This window comes from Pelodiscus sinensis, chromosome 10 (assembly GCF_052426305.1).
Source record: "Pelodiscus sinensis isolate ZL-2025 chromosome 10, ASM5242630v1, whole genome shotgun sequence".
Lineage (NCBI taxonomy): Eukaryota > Metazoa > Chordata > Testudines > Trionychidae > Pelodiscus > Pelodiscus sinensis.
Window position 1 is genome coordinate 7083241 of NC_143061.1, and position 24479 is coordinate 7107719.

The 24479-nt window shown below is 50.2% G+C and overlaps 1 protein-coding gene across 1 annotated transcript in view; it reads left to right on the forward strand.

Annotated features, from left to right (window-relative positions):
- Window positions 1-4404: 4404 nt before the first annotated feature.
- The window catches only part of EIF2B5 (eukaryotic translation initiation factor 2B subunit epsilon), a 32570-nt gene continuing 12495 nt past the window's right edge, over window positions 4405-24479 (forward strand). Inside the window, exons 1-12 of the mRNA XM_006138450.5 lie at window positions 4405-4609; window positions 9778-9902; window positions 11195-11380; window positions 11480-11657; window positions 12941-13021; window positions 14463-14540; window positions 16179-16491; window positions 17243-17388; window positions 17683-17821; window positions 19684-19785; window positions 20981-21088; window positions 22240-22330. Coding sequence (XP_006138512.3) covers window positions 4457-4609; window positions 9778-9902; window positions 11195-11380; window positions 11480-11657; window positions 12941-13021; window positions 14463-14540; window positions 16179-16491; window positions 17243-17388; window positions 17683-17821; window positions 19684-19785; window positions 20981-21088; window positions 22240-22330 — 1700 coding nt within the window. The 5' untranslated portion in view covers window positions 4405-4456. The remainder of the gene's footprint in view (window positions 4610-9777; window positions 9903-11194; window positions 11381-11479; window positions 11658-12940; window positions 13022-14462; window positions 14541-16178; window positions 16492-17242; window positions 17389-17682; window positions 17822-19683; window positions 19786-20980; window positions 21089-22239; window positions 22331-24479) is intronic.

The window sequence follows — 24479 nt, forward strand, 5'->3', positions numbered from 1 at the left end:
GCTCCGCTTCCCTCCAGGCAGTTCGGTTGGCTAGAACGCGCCTCCCTACTTCCTGCCCCAAACTGTTGTGCACGGTTACTGTGAGTTACCAAACAGCTGCTGTGCCCCTCCCCCCAGAATGGCTGTACTACTAGTGAGGGGGACACTGTCCATATGACTGCTCCCCAGCCTGTGGAAGGGCTGTGGCAACCCCTCTCCGCCCCAGGCCCTGCCCCTCCCTCCCCTTCTCTTCCCCAACCACGCTACTCCCCATCCCCCTTCTTCCCCCCTCCTCCCCAGACCCTAACGAGAGCAATGCAGCCCTGGATGCTAGCAGGGCCGGGGGCCTGGCACAAGCAGTAGCCATCCACCCCCTCTCACTGGCTGCAGCCGGGGGGTGAGGAGAGGAAAGCAACACGGCCCCAGCCACATCGCTCTGCTTCCTGCCAGCAACTGCAGGGACGGTCCTGCGCCTCCCCTGAGCAATGCGCCAGGAGAGCAGAGCGAGCTGGGGTCGTGGTGCTCTGTTTCCCCTGGTGAGTACACGGGTGCCACACCCCTGCCATGGGCACCAGGCTCCCTCTCCCCACTAGTCTCCCTAGATGCCCAGAAACTCTGGCCACACTGGCTATTGCCAGCCCCTTGCTCCTTTGGGAGGGGGGCACATGGCCTCCACTGTCCCCCACACTGCCCCTGCCAATGGTGGCTGAAGTGTGGGTTTTGGGTCTCTGCTCTTCAGGAGCAGGTGCGTCAGCACCGCGGTTTGGTGACAGAGCCCTCACTCCCAATGCCTGGGACACATCAGGGAGCTGAACCCACCGGAGTTTCAGCTAATGCAGAAGGTGAGGTAAAGCCATCAGCAGTCAGGGCTGCTGGTATCAGGGCTCTGAGCCTGATTCACTCTTCAGACACTCCAGCACCAAGAAGCTTCTCTCCCCAGCAAAGCAAAACCTGACTGAAGGCTGCTACTTGCTTCCTAGCTGTAAATATGCTGCTAATTCCACCCAGAACATGCCTCAAGTCCCATCCAGTGATATCCCTCAAGGCCTTGAGCCACCTGCTGGCACCGGACCCAGGCACATTTGTCTGTGCCCACACCTGCTGCCTGAGAAAGGCCCGGGAGGCTTCCGGGGTGCAGTGTGACCAAAGAGACAATGGAATCTAACGAGGAAAGGATTACCCAGCTGACACAGCCATCTTGCTGGGCATCTTCCTCTCGCCTTCCTAGGTTAGGACCAGTTCCCGTCAGACTGGCTGCCAGGCCTGCTCTGGTGACAAGCCCGGCACATGGGGGTTCTTCACTAGCTCATGCCAGCCTCTAGTGCATGGATGTGAGAGGGCTTAGGAGACCCCTTCACCACCTGCTGTGGCTGCACACAGAGAGATTCCCCCCCCTCCGGGTCCCCTCTTTTCTCAGGTGACGGGATGGCAAAGAGCAGAGAGAGGAGTAGGGGAAATTCAGACTTTCATGTCCCAGGTGGAGCTTGAGGTTCCCGCAGGCCTATGTCCCAAACACAGCAGTCTGACAAAGGAGATCACAATTTCCTTCAGTAACCCTTCACTGCTCCTTGTGATCAGTCAGAGTCACCGGGAGCCAATGTGAGGCCTCCACACAGCAACGCAGGAATTGCCAGACTAGATCAAAATGATGGTCCATTCTGTGATCAGTAGCAGGCGCTTCACAGGCAGGTGCAGGAGACCCTGCTGAGGGCATGGGATAACCTACCCCCGGGAAAATTTCCTCTGGACTCCCAAGTCAGAGGCTGGCAGGACGGTTTATGCCCCCCCTCCCCTACATGGTTGGTTTGTTTAGGGGCAGCTGTTTTAACCCCTCTATTCGCTGTGTGTCCAATCCCTATTTGAATCCTGCTAAACTCTGAGCCACAAGTCTATCCAGTGACAGTGCGTTCCATGGGCTGGCTGTCCATTAGCTTTAAACGTATTTCCTTTGATCAGCTCTGAATTTGCCACCACTTCATTCCAATGGATGCCACTTGTTTTAGGAGTAAAGGTGGGGATAAGCTCCTGATCTACCTCCTCTGAGCCACTGAGGGCTGCTTCCGTCTCTCACTTCCCCTTTATTTCTGCAATATCATTTCTGAGGTGGAGGGACGAGCTGTGAACATAGTATCAGAGGCATCCTCGTGGCTCCCACAACTTCACTCTTCTGGCACAACAAACCTTTCTACAACCAAGGTAAACCTTGTCGGTGTGAAATAAACTCTCTTCTCTTTTGCTCCAAGTACAAGGGGTCACTCTTTGACCTGCCTTCTCTAACATAAACAGAGAGGGCTAGAAAGACTAGTTAAACAAATTCCAAACAAAATCCTCCACAGCACACTAGGGCTTTTAGTTTCATGAATGAGCCATGAGACAGCACTGCTAGACTACAGGTGCAATGCCCTGGGTGCTCTAGGACTGGGACCCCCATGGAGAAAAATTAATGGGTTCTTCCCCCTCCCACAAGCCTCTTGCTCACCATATCCCTGCTGATCAACTCCTCCTTCTCCTCCCCAAGCCAGGGCTGTCCCTAGCAGGGTCTGGGGCAACCCCCTCCACTACACCAGGTGCAGGACCCAGAGCAACATCCCTCTCTGCTCCTGGCTCTGCCCCCACCCTCTTCCATTTCCCCAAGCCCCACCCCCACATTTCCCCACAGCACCCATTGCCCAAAGTACCCTCACAATGTAAGCTGGGAATTACCAGGGTGGGAGGAGGGCTGGCATGTGGCAGCAGCAGGGGTTAGGTTCCTCCCACACTCACTGGTGGCAGGACCTGAAGCAACTTGGCAGCTTGTTCCAATGCTCATTTCCCAGCCTGCTGTGCTCCGCTTCACCTCAGCAGCAGGAAGGGGAGCAAGCTGGGCACTCCGCTTCCCGCTGCCATGGTGAAGAGGAGGGGAGCAGGCTGGGAGATGAACAACAGAGCAAACTGACTGGTCGCTTTGGCTCCCGCCGCCCCGGTGAGCGCAAGGGCAGGAGGGAGCCCAACCCTTGCTGCTGCGCCACACCAGGTCCTCCACAAATCCCCCACGTCACCTTGGGACCCGTGGGTCCCATCTATAAAATGGTTAAGGGGGCTGCCGCAAGGCCCCCCAAAGTGCAGGGTTTGCAGCTGCTCCAAATCATCTTACAGACAGGATGGCTCTGCTCCCAGCACCTTCTGCCTGCCTTGAATTGATGTTTCCTGGGATGCAGGAGGCTCTGGGAGGGTGGGGAAAGAGCAGGAATGGGGCACATTTTGAGGAAGGGGCCAAAAGAGATAGGGAAGAGGCGGGGCAGGGCAGAGCAGGAATGGAGTCTTGGGAAAGGGATGGAGTGTGGGGTGGGGCCTGGTTCAGAAGGAGGGGAATCAAGCACCTCCTAGCCAGAGGCAAAGTTAGTGCCTATGTACACCATTACAAGTCCACTAGAGGGCTGAGCCCATTGCTCACTACACGACAGCCAAAGATCATGATGACATTCTGTCATCCAGCAGGAAAAACTTTTATAGATAGACACACAGACAGGTGCCTGCCTCACTACATGCTGTCTGTGCCTATGCACTGTGAACACACCTTTAGTTCTAGCCAATCCTTTTCCCATCACAGTCCTGTTTTTTGTTCCAGCTACACCAGACTAACACGGCTGCATTTCGATCACTATTCTAGTGGCAATACAGTTTGCATTTCACAGCCCAGCACATCAAGCTCCGCCTCCTTCTGCATGGTGGTAACAGCATCTCCAATCCCAAATGTTCAAAAAGATCATGATCCAGTTTTACCAAAAACCCACGACATTTTGTAAAAATAATAGACCCGGTGTTCTTGCCTGCGGTGGGGTTTTTTTGTTTTTAGGTTGTGCTGGGGGAGACTTAGAAGCTTGTACACTTCGAAGCTTTCTCCACAGCCACATGGCTAGAAACGTCTCCTTTAAAAAGGAAGTCAAAAAAAGTCCTCACCCGCGCACTTGACCCTGGGAGCTGGGACAGTCAATAAACAAGAATGAGCAGAAGACGCAGGTGAAAATCTGGAGCGCTGCCAACACTGCAATTGCTGGTTCCCCAAAAAAGGCACCAGAGGGGTAATGGATGCAAATCAAATGCTCCCTTGGCAGGGACCGGCTGGGCTCCAGGTTGCACGGGGTAGCTCTGCAGGCAGCCAGCAGGGCCCGGCCTGGGCAGCCTTAGCGGGGCTGCGCTGGAGGATTCCACCAGCCACGGGAACAGCCGGTCCCATTACAACGCGCCCCGGCCCACGTGCTGCTCCAGCGCAGGGAGCAGCCGCTTACGGAGCGCACGTGCCACGCCAGTTTTCTTATTGGTGGGCCGCGCCGCGCGCATGCGTGTCAGGGACACCCCCTTCGCATTGGTGTGTCCTCGCCGAGGCGCCGTCTCCTTCCGGTCTATTTGAAAACATGGGATGGTGGGCGGGCGAAGCCGCGGCGACCCGGAAGAGGATGCGGCGGAGGGGCCGCGTGCGTGAGCCCGGAGTCCGATCATGGCGGCCCGGGGCTCTGGGAGGCGGGGAGCCGGGTCGGGGGGAGCCCAGGGGCCGGACCCGCAGGAGGAGCCGCCACCCCCGCTGCAGGCCGTGCTGGTGGCGGACAGCTTCAACCGCCGCTTCTTCCCCATCTCCAAGGACCGGCCCCGGGTGAGGCACCGGCCGGGACCCTGCCCCGCCCCCGGAGAGATCGCCCTGGATCCCTCTGCGCCCGGCGGAGAGACCGGGACCCCTCCCCCCGCCGGAGCGTCCGGGACCGACCTACCTCCCCTCCAGAGACACTCAGACTTCCCCCCGCCCCCCGCCAGAGAAAGCAGCTGGGACCTGCCCCAGCTGGACAGACCGGGACTCCCCCCCCCTTCCCCTTTCCGCCCTCCTACGAACAGAGACCGGGTAGGACCCCTAGATCCCCCTGGGAGAGACCCCACCTGCCACCTCCTGGCTTCTTTCTAAGCGCTGCCTCAGCCCGCGATCCTCTCTCTGAGTGTGGGGCGGAATCATTCTGAAAGTCCCGAAGCTCTGCAGGGGATCAGAGGGCAGCTGGGTTTTGTTCCTAGCTCTGTCCTTGCTTCGCTGTGGAACCTGGGCCAAGTCCCTTTTGCAATCCGAGCCTCAACTTCCCTGTCTGTAAAATGGGGGCTAATTATACTGCTGTAGCACCTCTGGGGAAGGGTAGTGAGTTATTCCTAAAGCTTTTCAGCAGCCTAAGAGGTATTTGTGGTATTCCCTGAGAGTGGCAGCTGTGGTGGGAGACACATATAAAGCGCACACCATCCTCTGGCTGTTTCTTAAATAAATTAGTTCAAGAGAATAGGTCTTCAGAACAGAGAATACTCATCTGCATCTCTAATAACAAACATAACAGGCTTGACTAGAAGAAGAAATTAGAATCTATGCGCTAATTGCCAATGCTATACTATAATTTGTAGTTAATAAAACAGCTGAATAAAGAGATGTTGAATCATGTGCTGAGAGTGGCCAGGCTCAGATTTCTGGAGAGGTTTCGCTATACAAAACATTGTATTATTCGCTCCCATGTGATCCTTCTGGTTGAGAGACAGGTCTTCGATAGGGATATGAAGTACTAGTCAACAGGCTTGTCAACTAGTCACTCCTCCCCCCCACACACACTTTGCTGCCTCTATCAGAAAGAGGCAGAAGGGGGGCGTGAAGAAGGGTACTTAAAAGAGGCAATGTTGCTTGGAGCCTGGGGCCAGAGCCTGGGCTCCGCACAGCACTGCCGCTTTGAAATGCCAACACTAGATGCAGCCCAGGGCCAGGTGGGGGGGTCCCCAGGCTGCACGCAGCATTTCAAAGCGACAGCGCCGCATGAAGCCTGGGATCATCTGGGGACTCCCTACTGACCCCGGGGTTCCATGCGGTGCTGCTGCTTTGAAACGCATGGGGAGCCTGGCATCAGGCTCCTCGTGGTGTTTCAAAGTGGCAGTGCCGCATGTAGCCTGGGATCAGCTGGGGACTCCCTACTGACCCCGGGGTTCCATGCGGTGCTGCTGCTTTGAAACGCATGGGGAGCCTGGCATCAGGCTCCTCGTGGTGTTTCAAAGTGGCAGTGCCGCATGTAGCCTGGGATCAGCTGGGGACTCCCGGGCCCTACACAGCACTTTTGCCTTTGGAGTATAGCAATAGCCCTTGCTACACTTCAAAGGTGGGTCAGTTAGTTGATACTTAACATCCTTGGTCTTGGAGGTGAAAGTTTTTGTGATAGCTTCCAACAAGAAAATATGGTTGAAAGAGTTGTTGAAATCTGTGGGAGACATTTTTAGTTTATTGAAGTTGTTATAAAAAAAGCTGAAAGGTGCCTTGATTACAGCATATAAGCACATTCATAGGGCTTTTTCATATAGAGGAGAAAAACAGAACATGAACCAATGGCTGGAAGTTAAAGCAAGAGAAATTAAAATGAGAAATAAAGCTCATATTAACAACAAGGGTAATAAACTATTGGAACAAACGACCAAGGGAAGTGGTGGATTCCTCATTTCTCCGTGTCTTAAAAGCAAGACTGGATCCTTTTTGGAAGACTTGCTTTAGCCATACGCATGTTGTTGGGATTAATATAGGAGTCACTGGGTGAAATTTAATTTGTGTAGGAGGTGAGACTAGATGATCCTTCTGGCTTTATACTTGTTGAATCTGAATTTCTTTTTAAAATTCTTACATAGGAATTGAACTAGATTAAGAAGCAAAGTACCCAAGTACTGCAAGAAACTCCTTGAGAGGAAAGAAACTTGTAAAGCACACAAAGACACGAAGTCTTGTAAAATCATTTTATGGAGGACGCTCTTGAATGAGTCAGTCTAAGGCGAGTCCAGATGTTAACGTGACCAATGACACGTTGCTCCCTCTTTTTCCATATCAACTCGAAAGGAGAAAGGAGAGTGATTATGGTGAAGGTTTCCACTACACAGGTTGAACCTCTCTAGTCCAGCATACTCTGGTCCAGCAACATCCATGGTCTGGCATGTTTTTAATTAGCCAGATGTCCACGTATCTCTAGGGATGTTAACTATTGAGTATTTGTGTAAATGTGTAACTGCTTGAAATTTTAGCTGCTACAGATGGGGGGGCCAGGTGGGACCCAATATGCAGGGGAGCCTGCTTGAAAGCCACTTCCTGCATATATCAGCTTTCCTCTCCCTCCTCCCCCATCAGAGGCTACAGTGTAAGGGGTGGGGAGGCAGTATCAAGGGAGCCAATGCTCATGGGGAGATGGCTTTTAATTTTAAGCTCTCCTCCTGCCCCCCGAGCATTCGCTCCCGCTTGACCTCTCCCTCCCCTCCCCCCCCCGTAGGAGGTGGTGGGGAGGAGGTTCCACGGAAGCCGGCACATGCAAAGGGCCTACTTAAAAGCCAGCTCCCTGCTCCTGCCTGCTCAGGCTTATCGGTTAATTGTGTAGTTGACTACACAATTGCCCTCTCTAGTTAGATAATGATTAATTGAATAGTCATGTAACTGCACAAATTATTATCGGTTACATGACTGTTTGATAGTCCCTGGGGAGTAGGTCTGGCAGCCAGTGCAGTCCAGCCCCACACCTGGCAGCAGCACAGGATGGCATGTGGAGCTGGTCCATGAGGGGTGCTGGTTTAAAAACTGGCTCCCCGTGCAGACCAATCCACACCTGTCACCTTGCACTGCTGTCTCTGATACAGGGACAGCGGGAGAGGGGGCTATGTGACTCGTATAAGCCGATACACGTGGGGAGCTGGCTTGAAAGCCTGCTTCCCGTGTGTACTGGCTCCTGCCTGCTCCCCACACCTTACGCGTTGCTGCCTCTCTTATCAGAGGCAGCAGTGCGGAGGTTGGGGAGCAGGTGGATCTACAGGTCCAGTGCTTGTGGGGAGCTGGCTTAAAAGCTGGCTCCCCACGGCACCAGCTCCTGCCTCACCCCCCTTGCTGCCTCTGATACAGAGGAGGCAAGGGGGACAATGCATGTAATAGATTAGATGAACTGATAAGCCTAGGCCACCAGTCTGGCTCTCAGTGATCTCTGCTGAAACAAAAAACAGGACTATGTAGCACTTTAAAGACTAACAAGATGGTTTATTAGGTGATGAGCTTTTGTGGGCCAGACCCACTTCCTCAGATCAAATAATCTCTGCTGTTATTTAGCTCTAATTTACTCCTAAATGTCTTCCAAGAGCCCAGTAAACAGTGGGAGTGTCGGTAATGCTGTTAGGCAATATTGACCTTCCGTAGTTTGTCAAACTTTCTGGTTTGGCACCGGTCAGGTCTCCAGAGTGCTGGACTGGAGAGGTTCAGTATGTATGCTAGCTTCTGAATTGTTGAAAGGGGATGGCTAGAGAATGGAAAACTCAGCACTGATGCTGTTCTAAATAGTCTTATTTATATTACAGTAGTATGTCGAGGTCTCAGTTACGGAACAACTCCCATGGTGCTGGGTACAAACATGTAATAGTTGCTGCCTCAGAGCTCTTAATAGTTTATCTAGGGACAAGAAACAACAAGTTGGTAGAACACACAGTGGGAAGGGGTGAGAAGACGAGGGTGACAGTAATAGCTAATATATACGACATTGTGCTCTACGTGCAGTTAGGAGGGAATATTTCGAATGCAATAACGCCTTCTGTTTTCTTATCTTGTGCTGCCTCTCCTGGGTGTGAATGAAAGAGAGTGCTTCATTTGAGGGAACGATATTGCTCATAAAAGTCTAGACACTGGGGAATTACAGTAAGTTGTAATAGGGGGAGAGTGTGAAAAGATTTTGACTCTATATCAGCATATACATACCAGCTATTTCTGTGGGAATGTTTTGGGTGTTTTTCCCCACAATGAAGAAAAATAAACCAGAAATCTAAACTACAGCAGTCAAAGCACTGGGGAGTAGCGAGCATAAGTACTGTTTGCTTTTCATTTGATGATAGGAATTTTACTGCAGCTGCCCCTCTCGGGGGAGGGACAAATATCTTTTTGGTAGATGGGGAAGAGGCCAAGGCCGTGCTTAGAGCTGGGGCAATGTTTCCCATGAAATTATGAGCAAATGAGAGAAGAGCACTTTGACGGCCCGAGGCTCTAGTGCAATAGGAAATAGCTATCCCGCTGGGTTTGGGGTTGAACAAATATGGAATAAATATTCATGGCAATTAGGGATGTGAAAAGTTAACTGGTGGGGGCTGTAGCAGTTCTGGGCATCTGGAGCTGCCGCTGTCCTCAGTGGACCGGGTTAGGGGGAGAGGCACAGGCAGGGGTTGCTCCAGCCAGGCTGACGCAGCCCCTATCTGCGGCGGTGGGCCACTCCAGCCAGGCCAGGGTGGGAAGGCACTCCAGCCAAGCTGGGCTGGAGCACCCTACCCCAATCAGTGTTTTCTACCAGAGATAACCGGTTAAACGTGAAGTAATCCCAATTACATGGAATTTTACATCCCTAATGGCAAATCATGATTACACGATTCGCAGTTGTTCACTGGCTGAAAGCCAGAAAGGAACAATTTTTAATGTGAGGGAAAAAATGCTTTTTGAAAATGAGAGCTACAAAAAAATTCATACGTGACCTGCAGTTGTAAATTACTGTCAAGGAGACACTTGACTCTCCAGTTTGCAGAATGTATTCACATTCCCTCCATAAATGTTGTGTGAGTCTCTTTAATTTTTTTTTTATTACTTTGTTCCTGTGGTTTCATCCCTCATGTCTGACATTTTTTCTGATGGTTAGAGCGTGAGACGTGGAGTCATGACTGTCTTACTCTGGCACTGCTGAGTCTTTCCTGCATCTGGTTTGTGGCTGGCCTTATTTGGTGTACAGTGTCGGTTCAGCTAACTCTGTCCTGTCTCCCTAGGTTCTCCTTCCTCTCGCAAATGTGGCCATGATAGACTACACTTTGGAGTTCCTAACTGCAACTGGAGTAGAAGAAACCTTTGTCTTCTGCTGCTGGAAGTCGGTGGAGATAAAGGAGCATTTACTGTAAGGAACACCTCATCTTCTTTTGAGGCTTACTGTAAAGGAATGTTTCCAAGATCTTATATCACAGTGACTCCTGTGGCTAATGAAAGCTGGATGATACTCCCAGTATTGTCCCAAGAGGACAATTTGAACAATGTATCCTTAGAAATTTCTGCTGGTGCTGAGAGCTTATGTATGGCATGTCCTTATTCACCAGCTTTTGCTAATAGCTAAGAAAGCACCAAGGTAAATAAGGTGTGAAGAGAGAAAATTCTTTCGTTTAGTGAGCAGGATGTGGGTAGCACTGTTGTCTCTCTGTAGACTGCATAGGTGATGGTCTTCACTGTCTTGGTTGTATTTAAAGACAGATCTTTCCTGGCTAGATATTTATGAACATTGTGTACCTGATGTTCCTTAAGCTACTGGCTCTCTGAGGAGTGAATGCCCTTGCTCTGTAACACTCTGAAGTGCACTTGTCAGGCTGGGGCTAGCTCTCTGCTACACAGTGATCTTAGCTTTCATAATCTGTAGGCTTGTTCACCCAAGTGGAATATAAAGCATCATCTCTCCACTGTTGCCCACAGGTTAAATTTTGGGTTTGCATAAATGCTTGGTACCTTTCACGAATCCCCACACTACGTCTTGCCCACAAGGAAGTCAGTGTCCTTTAAGCTACAGTCTCAGAGCATTACTCTCTTTTGTCTCTGCTACAATAATCAGGGCTTGACAAACAATACAATCTACTCGCCCGTGGCGAGTAGATTTCAGCCGCGCGCCCTGTTCATTTGTGGCGCGTGCATGCGCATTGCGGCTCTTGTGCATGCGCGGTACGGGGCTGGGGAGCAGTTTTCGCCGCCGTTCATCAAGCCCTGACAATAATACCTGTACTTTAAGGGTGGGAAACCCTTTTTGGCTCAGGGGCCGCTGACCCACCGAAAAATCAGTTGGGGGCCGCACACAAGTGAGAAGCAAAGTAGAAGCCCCTGACTGAGAGGGTGAAAGACACTCCCCACGTTCCCTTTGGACACCAGAGCCTAAAGGGGCCAAGGCTAGTAGATTCTGTGTGCTCCAGCCCTGTGGATGAGTGGCTGGGGGGCTGGAGCACCAGCGCGGGCTTGCCAGTGCTGAGCTTCGGGCCGGATCCAAGCAAGGTTCCCCACCCCTGCTGTATTTATATGTGACAGTGGGCCAGAGAGCGTAACATAGTTGGTTCGTAAATGTGTGGACCGAAATCCCCCTACGCTGGAGCACCATGTTCTAGCCTAAGCTAGAAGATAACCCTTTCATTCTTTATCTGTTTTCTTCCCCTCTAGTAAGTCCAAATGGTGCCGCCGTACCTCTCCCAATAAGGTGCGCATTATGACCTCAGACCTGTACCGTTCGCTTGGCGATGTGCTAAGGGACGTCGATGCCAAGTCCCTTGTCCGTTCTGACTTCCTCCTCGTCTCTGGAGATGTGGTGTCCAATATCAACGTTTCTGCAGCTCTGGAGGAGCACAGGTGGGTGCCTGGGGCAAAGGTGGACCAGCCTGGCTTTCTCAAGCTCACTGCTGTTTCTTTTTCAGAGACATTGTTTAAAGCTCTTCCTTTCCTGTTTAGGAAGCGCCGTAAGCTGGAGAAGAACGTGTCTGTGATGACGATGATTTTCAAGGCGTCCTCACCAGGTCACCATGCTAGGTGTCAGGAGGATGACATCATCCTTGCTATGGACAGCACCACGAACCGTGTCTTGCACTACCAAAGAACTCAGGGGCTGAAGCGCTTTCGTTTTCCCATGGTACGTGCAGAGATGTGGCCAGTGAAAAGCTGCTAATGTGGTCAAGCGGCCCAAAAGAAAAGTCTAGGGAGAGGGGTGTGTTCTTTACAACTCCCATTGAAAAAGAGATGGCGGGAAGTAGCTTTTGAAGCTTACACCTTCCAATGTGGCCGCTGGCCTCTTCTGTGGGCACGTCATCACTACAGTCTAAATTGGTGGGCAACAATCGATCCAGTGGGAGTTGATTTATTGTGTCTAGTGCAGCCACGATAAATCTACTGCTGAGCGCGCCTCTGTCACCTCCCATAAGGAGAAGAGTAAGCAGTGCTGATGGGAGAGAATAAGCTGTCAACTTATTGTAGTGAAGACATTGCAGTAAGTAGATCTAAGTACGTCTACTTCAGCTACATTATTCATAGAGCTGAAGTTGCGTAACTTAGGTTGACAGCCTGTGGGAGTGTAGACAAGGACTGCAAAGCATGTGGAATGGTACCACCATGGAGGCGTATGCCCTGAAGTTACCTCGAGTTTTTGAGAATGGGGGATTGATTCCCACCATCCCTAACAGGACTCAAACTTTTTCCTCAAAATTCAGTTTTAATTAATTAATTAGTTAATGTAACATCTGCGCTTAGGACTCTGTGTGTGTAACAAGGGATAAACAGATGATTCAGACTGTTGTCTGGTGGCCAGTGAGGTGACTATCAGTGCACCTTCTCTAATGGCTTGGGGGTCGTCAATTATTTTCCCATTACCCCTTGTTGAATGTGTCACAGTCCTCCCAAAAGTAATAAAAATGGGTCATTCCCAGACTAATTCCCTCCTCTGGGTCATGTGTTCTCTTTTTAAATCACTGCAAGTGAGGAGTAGGCCATGATCTTGAAGCTCAAATCCTCATGTTTTAAAACTGTAAATGCATTTTCATTTATTACACTTCGCATTCCATTTGTAAATCCCAGTCAGTAGAGAGCTTTCTGCCACTTGGAAAGGCGTGACCCTGTTTCTAACCTAATCTAGCTTTTGGAGAGATTTTTCCATGTGGGAATACCTCTGGGTTGAAATCTTTCCTGGTTGGCACATGTTGTTGTGTGTGACCATTTTACACACGTTAAGTATTGTTGCTCTGTGTGGTGTGTCCGGCTGGTGTACTTAGCCTGGATATTGTAACTCGTGGGATGTCTTCCAGGTTTCCAACCAACTGAAGTGCGTTCTTAGTATTTTGTCCTTAGCTGGTGCAGGATTGTTCTGGATTGACTCCCACATAAGAAGCACTCAAGCTGTACTGTGTTCTCTCCTCTTTCCAGAGCTTGTTCCAGAGCAATATAGAGACGGTTGAGGTGCGCCACGACTTGCTGGACTGCCATATCAGCATCTGCGCCCCGCAGGTGAGTTGCTGTCGTTCTGGAGGTGTTCTGAGTTGCTGGTTTAGTGATGCTCACATGGCAGAAGCTCATTGCATTGCTGTGGAGTAGAGTCCATTCCAGAGCCCTGGTTAGGGTTGTAATAGTGTTGTTGATTAGTCAGTTAACTGATAAGCAAAAGCTTACCAGTTAATGCTATTGACTACATGCATTTAAATGCAGAGCTGCAGGAGGGGACCTACTCCCGCTGTGGCTCTGCATTTAAAATGGAGTGGGAGGCAGGCAGGCAGCCCAGCACAGTCCCAGGATCCGGGACCTACTCCTGCTACAGCTCTGCATTTTAAATGTGGTAAGAGCCAAGTGGGCAGGCAGCAGGGGTAGCTCCTGGGCCTGGCATGAGCCGGGACTCAGCGCTTTAATTTCCCTTATCGACTTATCGTGTAGTTGATAAAAATTCTATCAACTACACAGTTAGCAAATTACCCGCTTACCATCCCTAGCCCCTGTCCCGTTCCATGTGACTTTGCATGGAGCATGTCATGGACACAGGAAGCACGATGTTTTCTCGGGCTGCCCCTGCCCTTTCAGCAACTGGTCTCTTGCTGAAGAAACAGGTCAGACAGGAAGGGCCTGTGTGTGTGTCCATGTCTGAGATGAATGGAGGAACTAGTCCGAGATTAAGCCCAATGAAAAGTAAGGGATCTTGCAGAGCTTGTTACAGGCTGCAACAGCAGAGGTGCCACCTCTGATGCCTGGAGGCAGGGGACCAAGTGAAGTGTCAGTTCTTGCTGGCTGTCCCTTGTTGGGAGTAATGTCCAGGGCATTCCTTGCCATGCACTAGACTTGGGAATTGTTCTGCTGCTGCTCTTCAGTCTTTCACCGTCAGCAAAATTACAAAGCTACACCGGTCTGCCAGCTGGAATGAATATCCCACCCTTCACTGTGCAAGAACATAAGAACGGCCGTATTGGGTCAGACCAAAGGTCCATCTAGCCCAGTATCCTGTCTGCTCACAGCGGCCAATACCAGATGCCCCAGAGGGAGGGATCACAACAGGTAATCCTCATGGGATTCCCCCCCGTCACCAACCTCCAGAGAAACAGAGACTAGGGACACCATTCCTACCCATCCTGGCTAATAGCCATTGATCCTGGCTAATAGCCATTGATGGACCTAACCTCCACGAATCTATCTAGCTCCTTTTTGAACCCTGTTGAAGTTCTAGCCTTCGCTGCATCCTCTGGCAAGGAGTTCCACAGATTGACTGTGGGAGGAGATGGGAAGTCCCAACACCTCCCGTGCAAGAGATCAAGCCTTTCTCATGCCAACAGGAGAAGGATGAGAGCACTGTCTTCCTGTGTTGTACTTTGATAAGCTCCCTAAGAGCAGCTGGTCTGTGTTAACAACTGAACAGTCCTGCCAGTGTCCTCTGTGTTTTGGCCTCACATTGTCACGTTGTCTCCAGGTGGCCGAGCTGTTCACAGATAACTTTGATTATCAGACTCGGGATGACTTTGTACGTGGCCTGCTGGTGAATGAAGAGGTAAGGAGGGGTGTTGTGCGAGAGCCACTTATGTTTGATCCGAGAGGCCTTTGGCTTTTCACTTTGTCTCTTTAGTGGGTGACTGGCACTTTCTTCGTGTGCTGCCGGGGGTGAGATGTTTCTGTGTCAGTGCAGCCGGTTGTGCTTGCTGGGCAGTAACTGGGCACATACTCTAAATTGTGATAGGCATTGTTGGTTCTTGGGGAGCTGGGAACAATTTCTGTTAAACTAGGAACTAGCTCTCCTGAGATTCACAGCAGCACCTTCTCTCCGCTCTTGGGTTAGTTTATATGCAGAAGAATAGGAAATATGAAGGCTGAAGACTTGTTAAATTAGAAACTGACACGGCCTTTGCTGCTCCAGGATCATGGTGCCATGTTTAACATCAGGATGGGGAACCTCTGGCACGTCGGCCGCCCGCCGTTCATCAGGGTTAGCCACTCGCAGGCCCCCAGATGGTTTATTTATCTGAGCTTCCACAGTCACTGAGCCCTGCAGCTCCCAGTGGCTGTGGTTTGCTAATCCCGGTCAATGGTAAGGATGTGAATGGGTAACAGAATTAACCAGTATCCAGGAGCAGCCGCTCCAGCACTCTGTCTCCCACGCAGCAACCCCTGCCTACTGGCCCCATCACCGCGGGCGGGGGCTGCCCTGGCTGGGCAGGGGCAGTCCCTGGTTGTGGTGGGTGGGCCGCCCCAGCCTGGACCTGGACTGGAGTGTCCCTCCCACCCTGCCTGCCTCCCCTTTTCTCAGTTAACTAGATAAACCCTACATTTAACTAGTTAGCCAATTGCACGGGATTGTACATCCCTAGTCAATGGGAGCTGCGGCACCACTTCTCGCATCTCCTGTTGGCAAGGACCAGCGAACCTCAGCCACTGGGAGCAGTCGAGCCTGTGGACAGGCAGGTAGGTAAACTGGTGACGCGCCAGCAGCTAATCCTGACAAACCACATGTGATCCATGGGCTGGAGGTTCGCCGCCTGTGTTTTACATTCTGCTCTTCAGATCAAGGACTGTCTCTGGAGTTTGACAGCTCACATCACAGTGGGGTTGTGAGCCTGTTTGGGCCCTTGAGTACTACCATAGTACCAATCTAGCAACACTTTATTGCATTTGACCTTTCACCTTTCCAGACTTCGTTTGGTTGAATTAAAGCCAATGCAGGGGTCTGAAAGTCTTGGCTAGAGGCGGCATGTCAACAGATGTATGCTAGTGACCTGCACAGAGCTCTGCCAGTGTCCATCGCTCTGACCTGACGCATCCCCTTGTATTCCAGTCCTGGATACTCATGTTGGTTCTGGAGTGGGAACCAAATGAGTAGGCTTATGCAAATGAGATGCCTTTCCTAAAGCCGCTGAGGTGACGGTGGCTCTGGCCTGTAATGCATTTGGAAGGCTGGAGGCTGGGAATGTTTGGGGTGTGATTCAGGTCATTGGGGTGTGAGTGTCATGAAGACAAGGCCCTTAGTGCCTCAGAAGGCTGTTTAGTGAATATGGTAGAAGAGGCATCTGTATGGACGCGAGGGGTGGGTCGTTATGGGGAAGTGTGTGGGTGACGTGACATGGGGTAAGCCATGCTCAGGTTCAGGCAGCCTTCCTCTGCAAAGAGTCCCTTGACATGCTTGTCTGTTGCCCAGGTCCTGGGGAACCAGATCCATATGCACGTGACAACAGAGGAGTACGGTGCCCGCGTGTCTAACCTGCTGATGTACGAGGCCGTGTGCTCTGACATCATCCGGCGCTGGGTTTATCCGCTGACCCCAGAGATGAACTTCACCGATGATGCAACACAGAGCTATACCCATTCCAAACACAACATCTACCGCGGGGCAGAGGTGAGCCTGGGCCAAGGCAGCGTGCTGGACGAGAATGTCCTCATTGGGCAGGGGACGGTCATTGGCAGCAACTGCTCCATTACCAACAGCGTCATCGGTCAGAACTGCAAAATAGGTAAGTGCCGTCCGCGGGAAAGGTGGGGAGCGGATACTGGCCGGTGGTTGGAATTAGAGTGAGTTCAGCTCTAATCCAAGATGCCTTTTGTGGGAGGGGAGGAGCGGGAGGCAGAGGGTGAAATGGGGGAAACCAGAGTGGGGGAGGGAGTGACAAGTAGTTAGCTTGTGTCTATTGTACAGTCTTGAGTGCTGAATTTTGAAATGGGTCCAGGCCTTTGGGCAGGAGGCTAATGCTGCAGCAGGGAGTATATTGAGGAGTGCAAGCCGAGTGAGAGGGAGGGCAGTTGGCACCCAGGAAAAAGAAAGAGCGGTCCATGGGTATGTACGTTAAGACAATCATTTACTGGGCTTGTCTCAGACCAGTATAGAGGTGAAAATCTTTGTATCCACTGCTCATCCCCATGAATCTCAGAGTGCTCCTGCTTCATAGTCTTGAATAAAGCTCCATTGTTTATCATTTTTCCCCATTACTGTAAGTGGGAGGCCTGCAGTTACTGCAGCATTTGCTGAATGTCCACAGAAACCTTAACTCAGTTTTTCTTCCCTGGCTTAGTCGAAGTGGCTGCTGAAATCAGAGGCTGGCTTTGCCACCGCATCTAACCTCCTCTGAGCCACAGGTGTATTCTCTCGTCCTGGGGCGAATGAGTTGGATATTCTCTGGGGCATTCAGTGTTGTGACACTGCCAGTGAAGCATGGGGTGAGAGCTGCGCTCTGCCCTGCTCAGCGGCTTTGTGGTGCCATTCAACAGGGGATGATGTTATCCTGGATGGAGCATTCCTCTGGAACGGAGTCCATGTAGCAGACCGTGTGAAGATCCAGCAGTCGATTGTCTGCGATGAGGCTGAAGTGAAGGAGGGGGCCATATTAAATCCTCACTGTGTTCTGACTTCCCAGGTGAGCTGCTTCTGAGTCCATGCAGTTCTCCGCATGTCCTTGGAGAGCTACTAGACTGTGGCTCATTGAATATACCCAGCTGAAAGGACCTTTATTCTGGATAGGGCATAGGCTGCTGCCCCTGCCTTGTCCCTTCTGCAGGGCAGGAGATTTGTTTATTTAGCAGGCTACATGCCTGGACATCGCTAATAGTGTTTGAGGCAGAGCTTGGCTCCTGAGGGGGAAATGGGAGGTGGCAGCAGAGGGAGCTGTGCTTCTGTTCTGTGCCAAGATGTGTAAGTCCTTTGTTTGTAGGTGGTGGTGGGTCCTGACATCGTGCTCCTGGAAGGCACCGTGATCTCACTGCACTCACCAGATGAGGAAGAGGAGGACGACGATGAGTTCAGTGACGATTCTGGAGTGAACAAGGAGGAGAGCAAAGTGAAGCTGAAAGGTAAATGAGCTTTCCTTGAACTCTGTCCTTTGTGAGTCTTCGCCCTCTGGGACAATCCTGTGTTCCCAGTTTGGTGAAATGCAAAGCTGGTAGCTAAAGTCTTACATTAAGCTTGGCATCTGTGCCCTTTTAGTAGGGAAAGTGGGATATCCCAGTGTAACAGCCTGATAGTAAAGTCAAATAACCAGTGACTACCAGCCCTCTCCAGCACCCAGTCTCCAGTTTTGACGTTGTCTTGGGGTGAGAGCGCTGTACAGATCACAGGCTACAGTTTGAACTGTCATCCAATTCAGGACAGATGCCAAGACCTCTGACCCTCAGTTCTCTCCCACGGCACCTCAGGGAGTACCTGGATCTTAATCCTCCCCCGCCATGAGATATTTGTTCTGTCAGTCCCCACTTGGGTAGGATTCAGAGTGCGAGTCAGTGTGTCAAGACAGTCAGGCCATTCTGCTGCAGGACAAGGTCATAGAATCGTAGGACTGGAAGGGGCCTCAAAGTCATCAAGTTCAGTCCCCTGCCCCACAGCAGGACTAAGCACCGTGTAGATCATTCCCGACAGGTGTCTGTCTAACCTGCTCTTAAAAATCTCAATCTCTCTCTCTCGCCCTGTATATGTGTGTGTACACACACACAATGTAATCTACTTGCCCGTGGAGAGTAGATTACACCCCGGAAGAGCCGATGCAGAGCGATCTGCGCATGTGCAAAACCGCGCAGCTGGCGAGCCCTGTATGTGTGTGTATACACTTTCTCTCTCTCTCTCTCTCTCTCTCTCTCTCTCTTTATATCTATATCTATATCTATATCTATATCTATATCTATATCTATATCTATATCTATATAAAACTTTTTAAAAGGTCAATTTTTCTAAAAGTGCTGCAAAAGACTAAAAATGAAGTTTTCAGCTAACAATTTAGGAGACAGATTGGATGGCTAACAGTTAGCAACTACCTTGAGTTGTACTTAGCCATCCAATCTGTCTCCTAAATTGCTAGCTGAAAACTTTATTTTTGGTGCACTTTTAGAAAAATTGTCTTTTTAAAATGTTTATATATTTGTCTTTTTGGTCTTAAATGTAGTGTGTTTCCACTAGTAAAAACTGCAAGGTTCTTGCCCGCTCGGGGGCAGTGGGAAAGAGCTGCCCATCCCGGCTCAGGGGGGAGCTCTGCTTCCACCCTGGTACTCTGGGGCTCAGCCCCTTCCATCTCCTCTCCCCGTGCTCTGACGGCTCAGTCCACTCCTTTCCCTTTCTGTCCCCTCTCCCTGTGCTCTGTGGGCTCATTACTCTGTCAAAGAAAGCTATCAGGTTGGTTTGACATTTTGTTCTTAACAAATTCATGCTGACTGTTGTTTATCACCTTACTATTTTCGAGATGTTTGCAAATGGATTGCTTAATTATTTGCTCCATTATCTTTGCAGTTAGAGAAGTTAAACTGACTGGTCTGTAATTCCCTGGGTTTTCTTTATTTCCTTTTTATTAATGGGCACTATATTTATAATCCCTCCCGTCTTCCATGACTTTTCAAAGATAATAGTTAATGCCTCGAATATCTCCTGAGTCAGCTCCTTGAGTGTTCCTGGGTGTGTTTCATCAGGCCCTGGGGATGAAATGCATCCTAGAAAGATGAAAGAACAGCTTGGTGATTTTCTACTGGTCTAGGTGAATGAAAACAGTGCCTCCTATGCATGCATGGGAAAGTCAGCCCCTGCCCCCTCCATGGGTTAAGTGTTTGGGACACGGCTTGGTGCAGGTTATTCTGACCCCCTCACTCTCTCATGAGAGGCCAATCAATTCCAGGTTAGTTGGCTGTCCCAATACCCTTCCTTTCTTCTCAGTGCTGCCATCTTCTTCTTTCAGGTTATAACAAAGCCGAAGTGGGGTCAGAGGGTAGAGGTTACCTCTGGAAAGCAGCTGATGAGAGTGAAGCCGATGAGGAAGAGCAGAGACAGAGCCTTTGGGGTGAGGAAAAGTTTGCTATGGGCTGCTGGGAATGGAAATGCTTGTGCACTATCCCAGTGAGTTGCTGAGGGGGAGGTTAATAATGGGAACAGGGATCACCTTGTTGTTCAGTTTGTGCAGCTCCTAGCACAGTGGGATCCTGGTCCATCACTAGGGCTCCTAAGTGCTGCAGCAATACAAATAATAATTGGTGTCTAAGGTCCGTGGTGGTGGCATGTTGATCCAGGCTGAGACAGTCTCCCCAAGCCCATTAATGAGACATCAAGAACTCAGATTAGACAGAACCCTGAAGAACAGGGAGTGGTGGGAACAACCTCGTGTTAGAAATCTGACACTGCAGTTGAATGGGGTAAGCCCATCCTCCCTGGAGCTCTTGTTCCAGGCTGTCCCCAGGCTGACAGACAGACGCCACTTCCTCAGTTCTGCTAAGGACATGTTTGAAAAATGTTCTTCCCAGCCATGAAGTCCAGATACATTTTATTGAAGAGGGGGGAAAAAAAAAACAGTGAGATTCTGGAGCACGTTCCACAACGAGGGGTGGGACCTGTGGCAAATTCCATGGCTGCCGAATCGCAAAGCCTGCGGCGTCTCAGTTATAATTGTGGAATAGGGTGGCATGAAGTCTCCCGTTGAGCTGCGGGGAGAGGACGGTGTATATGGATGCACTGCATGGACCAAACACTCCTCTTATGCTCTTTGAATGATGTTCCCAGATCTTGTCTCTTGCCAGCCTGTTGTCTCCCAATAGCAAATTTCAAATCTGTGTCAGAATGGCAAAGGCAGCCTGTCACCTTCCAGGCACTGTATCTGGGAGTGAGGGGGGACTATGTGTGTGGATCAGTTTCCACCAGAACTGCTCAGCTCCAACGCTGCATCTGTTTCTCTGCAAGGCTCCACCTCAAGTAAGAGTCCCATGCTGCTGGCGTTGCTCGCCTTGGAACAGTTCGGCCGGGAGGGATGCATTTGCTTTAATCAATGACCTGAACTGCCTGCTCTAGGAATCTGATGAAACTCCTTTAATTTAGTGCAAGCCCCACTCAGTGGTTATGGATGTCTGGGTCTGTGTGTGGCAAATCCCATCCAAGGATAGCTTGTTCCAACCTGACTATTCCAGCTTCATCAGCCAGGGGAAGACTGCAGCTCCTCTGCTTTCGAGGGGGCCCCTTTAAAGGTTACATCATCCTGTCTCTATCAGGCCCCACACTGAATCCAGAACAAGAGAGTGAGTCGGAGAGTGACCTGAGTCAGGACTCAGAGCAGCCAGACAGTCGGGCTGCTTCTCCTCAGCTGGATGACGTCAAAGGTGAGTGGCAGGGGCCGAGAGGGAATGTTGGGCAGGCCAAGGAAGGGCATTTCTCATCTTCCTGTTATAATTCTTTGACATTCTCTTCATTGCTGTTGTCTGGTTAGTACATGCATAGGGGCCCAGGTGGGAAGCTTGAGGACTCTACCTCTTTCTGACCAAAGGCTGTTTGAGGCTGTCTGAGATGCCGTTCCCTTTCCATAGCAGCTTGCTGTGGTCATTCTTCTCCTGCTGCATGCCCAGGAAGCCCAAAATGTGTCAGGGCCTGTCTACACGGGGAAGTTTTACTGGTAGTGAAGCCAATATAGTTACACTGGGTTAATACCCCATGTGGCACTCTTAGGCCTTATCTATGCTTACCTGAAAAGTAGAATTAAGATGTGCAACTCCAGCAACTGTTGATGTACCTTAATTCGAGTTTTTGTGCAGTCTCCATAGCAGGAGGTCAATGGGAGCAAACACTCCCACTGGCTTTCCTTACTTCTTTCTAGGAACAGGAGCACTGGCACTGAAGAGGGGTGGGGTACCTTCTGACTTCGATTTAGCAGATCTTTATTAGACCTGCTAAATCAAACTCCAGAAGATGGATCACAGCAACGTTGATCTTCCCCATATGAAGACATGGCCTTAGTTTGGAATGAGTGGCCTTTTCAGTTTAACCTGCAGACTTGGAAAAAGTTTATTATAGTATGAGTGACTACTTTAAGGGTATCCACTTGGAGAGTTACACCAGCCTGGCCATATGAGTTCATATTCCTTCTAGCTTGTGCCAGTATAACTTTCCCATATAAATGAGGCCTTAGGCCATGGAATAACCTCTCAAGGGAGTTGTGGAAGCCCTGTTGCTTGCATCATTTAAAACAGTTCTGCCTGGAACCCTGAAGAACACATGGTGCAGTAGGGGTCAGTCCTGCACTGGTGCCTAGTGATGAAATTGAAGGGATCTGACAGGTCTTTACTTTTACACGTACTCTACTGTTATTTACAGGTGGAATAAATGTAGGTGTGTTGGGTTATGGAGGGCAAATGAGGAGCTTTTTAGTAGGCTGGTCCCTGCTCTTGTCACGGGGCTAGTTTCTCTGTAGTGAGAGGTGCTGTTTGCTGGATTTCTCCCTTTCCTGTCTAATGGCCTATCCTTGCATTGATGACAGTTTTCCAGAATGAGGTTCTGGGCACCTTGCAGAGAGGTGAAGAGGAGAACATTTCCTGTGATAATCTGGTCTTGGAGATCAACTCTCTCAAGTAAGTGCTCCCCTGGAACTGCAGTGCCTGACTCGGAAGTGTCTTTTGCCTCATGGGCATGACGCTCAGAGGTTTGAGGGGAAACGGAAACCATGTGATTAGCCCATGTGGTGATCAGTATCCAGTAAGTTTCTTCAGCAGTAGGGTGTAAGAGAGACTGATAACTGAACAGGGTGCCATGAGGTGCTGCAGAGAGTGCTCTAACTCATCATCTCCCTGACTAGCATCAGCTGCTGTTCCATGAGCCCTAGGGCTAGGGACTGAATATACCCACTGGGTGCCTATGAAGGGAATGGGAGATTGCCAGTCTTTTTAGAGCAGGCCACACTTTTGCTAATCCAGGGAGTTGCTACTTTGCAACATTCAGACAGCAGAAAGTCCAGAGCCAAGAATCTGTGTAGTGTGTGGCATTTCCACCCTATTTTACTCCTGGGGGAATTCTGCAGGAAAAAGTTAAAAATTGTGGGCACAATATTTTAAAATTCTGTGTGTTTTGTCAAAATAATGCAATTATAATGCAATATAATCACTCTGGTTTTAATTCTTTTGGTAATTTATTTAAACTGCAATAGAGTGGATGGAGAATGGGAGTGGGAGGCATTGGAGGAAATCCCCAAACCTCCTTGCCTCACAGTAATGTGGCTAGGTTTGACTCTGTATTTCTAACTAGAAGATTTACCCGGCGTTGCTTGGGTCCTTAACTCAATTAATTTTTGTTTTTTGGAAAATGAAAATGTCCATTCTTGGTTGAAATCATTGCTCTGGGGTGGGGCTGGGGATGAGCGGTTCAGTGTGCAGGCTGCCCCAGGGAGAGAGGACTACCCCACACCTCTCTCACTGCAGTAGCTTGGGGCCAGGTGAGAAGTGCCTCTCCATGGTTACTGCAGCTCCAGCAGGCACAGTCGGGGGAAGGATGTTTGTCCCCTGGCTCAGGCAAATCCAGGTTCATCTGCCCCCTGCGCTTGCCACCTGGGGAGGGAGAGGGCTTTGGTGCTGGGGCAGTCCCAGATGAGGGGGGTTCCCCCAGCCAGCCCCTTTCACTTGCCTGGTGATTGTCTCTTTTCTGTATGCTTTTATGACAGGAAATCCCATTCCAGGCACATCAATTTTCCTGGAACAACCAAACCCTGACCTTGCTGTCAGTTATGATAAGAGGAAGCTGCCTACCAAATTTGGCGGTCCTAGCTCTTACCGTTTAGGAAGACTTCTTGGACAGACAGACCATCTCTCTCAAATATATAGTAGATTATTCGTCAACTAATATGTGCAGCCACATGTTCAGTGTTACGTCATCGGCAGCTGGTGACAAGTGAGGGCTGGGGAACCAAAATCACAATTTATATTGATTGGTTACTGACCACCTCTAGAAAGGTCAGTAGCGCAAACCGTTCATGAAGCACATTTTGATAGGAAATTATTTCAGTCCAAAAAGTTGGACCAGTATCGATCACTCAAGTATCATCAGTATTTGTAAGGCCATAATGTCCTTTACACCATTCTGGCAATGCAAAGGAACCTTTAAATTTACACCTGCTTTATACTCTTGGGGGAATTCCTAGAGACAATGGGAACAATTCACTAGGCAGGCAGGCTGCTCCATTCTGCTTTGCCTGAGGATTACAGAACCTACCCCACACCTAGCTCCTCAGTAACAACCCCAAAGCCCTGCCTCTCCATGTCAAGCATGTTGCAATAGCAAGCAAGCGGGACAGTGCGTGTGATTTACATCTCTACTGGCTTTCCCAGGCACCCGAACCAATGTGCCGGGGTGGGGCATGTAACCGCTTTGCAGCTTCCCTTTGCTTCTCCATCAGAAGTCATTTTTCTGTAGGAAAGCAAAAAAAATGAATAAAAAAAATCTGTGGGTGACGTGCATTCTGTTCACGTGCAGTGACCAGAATTCCCTCAGGAGTACTATGTGCACAACAGCTCATGGGTTTTAGCATTCTTGATCTTCTGGTCTGTTCATTAGCTCATTAGCATCTCCACTGCTGACATGCTTAGAGTAACCTCAGCTTGGATATGCTCTAGAATTCGCCTTCCAGCCTCTGCTGTCACTGAGAATAATTAGGCAGAACAAACCAGTTGGGCTTCATTAAAGTCCTCTCTCTGCAGGAGGCAGGCTGTGAACTGGAGTCCCAGACAAGCC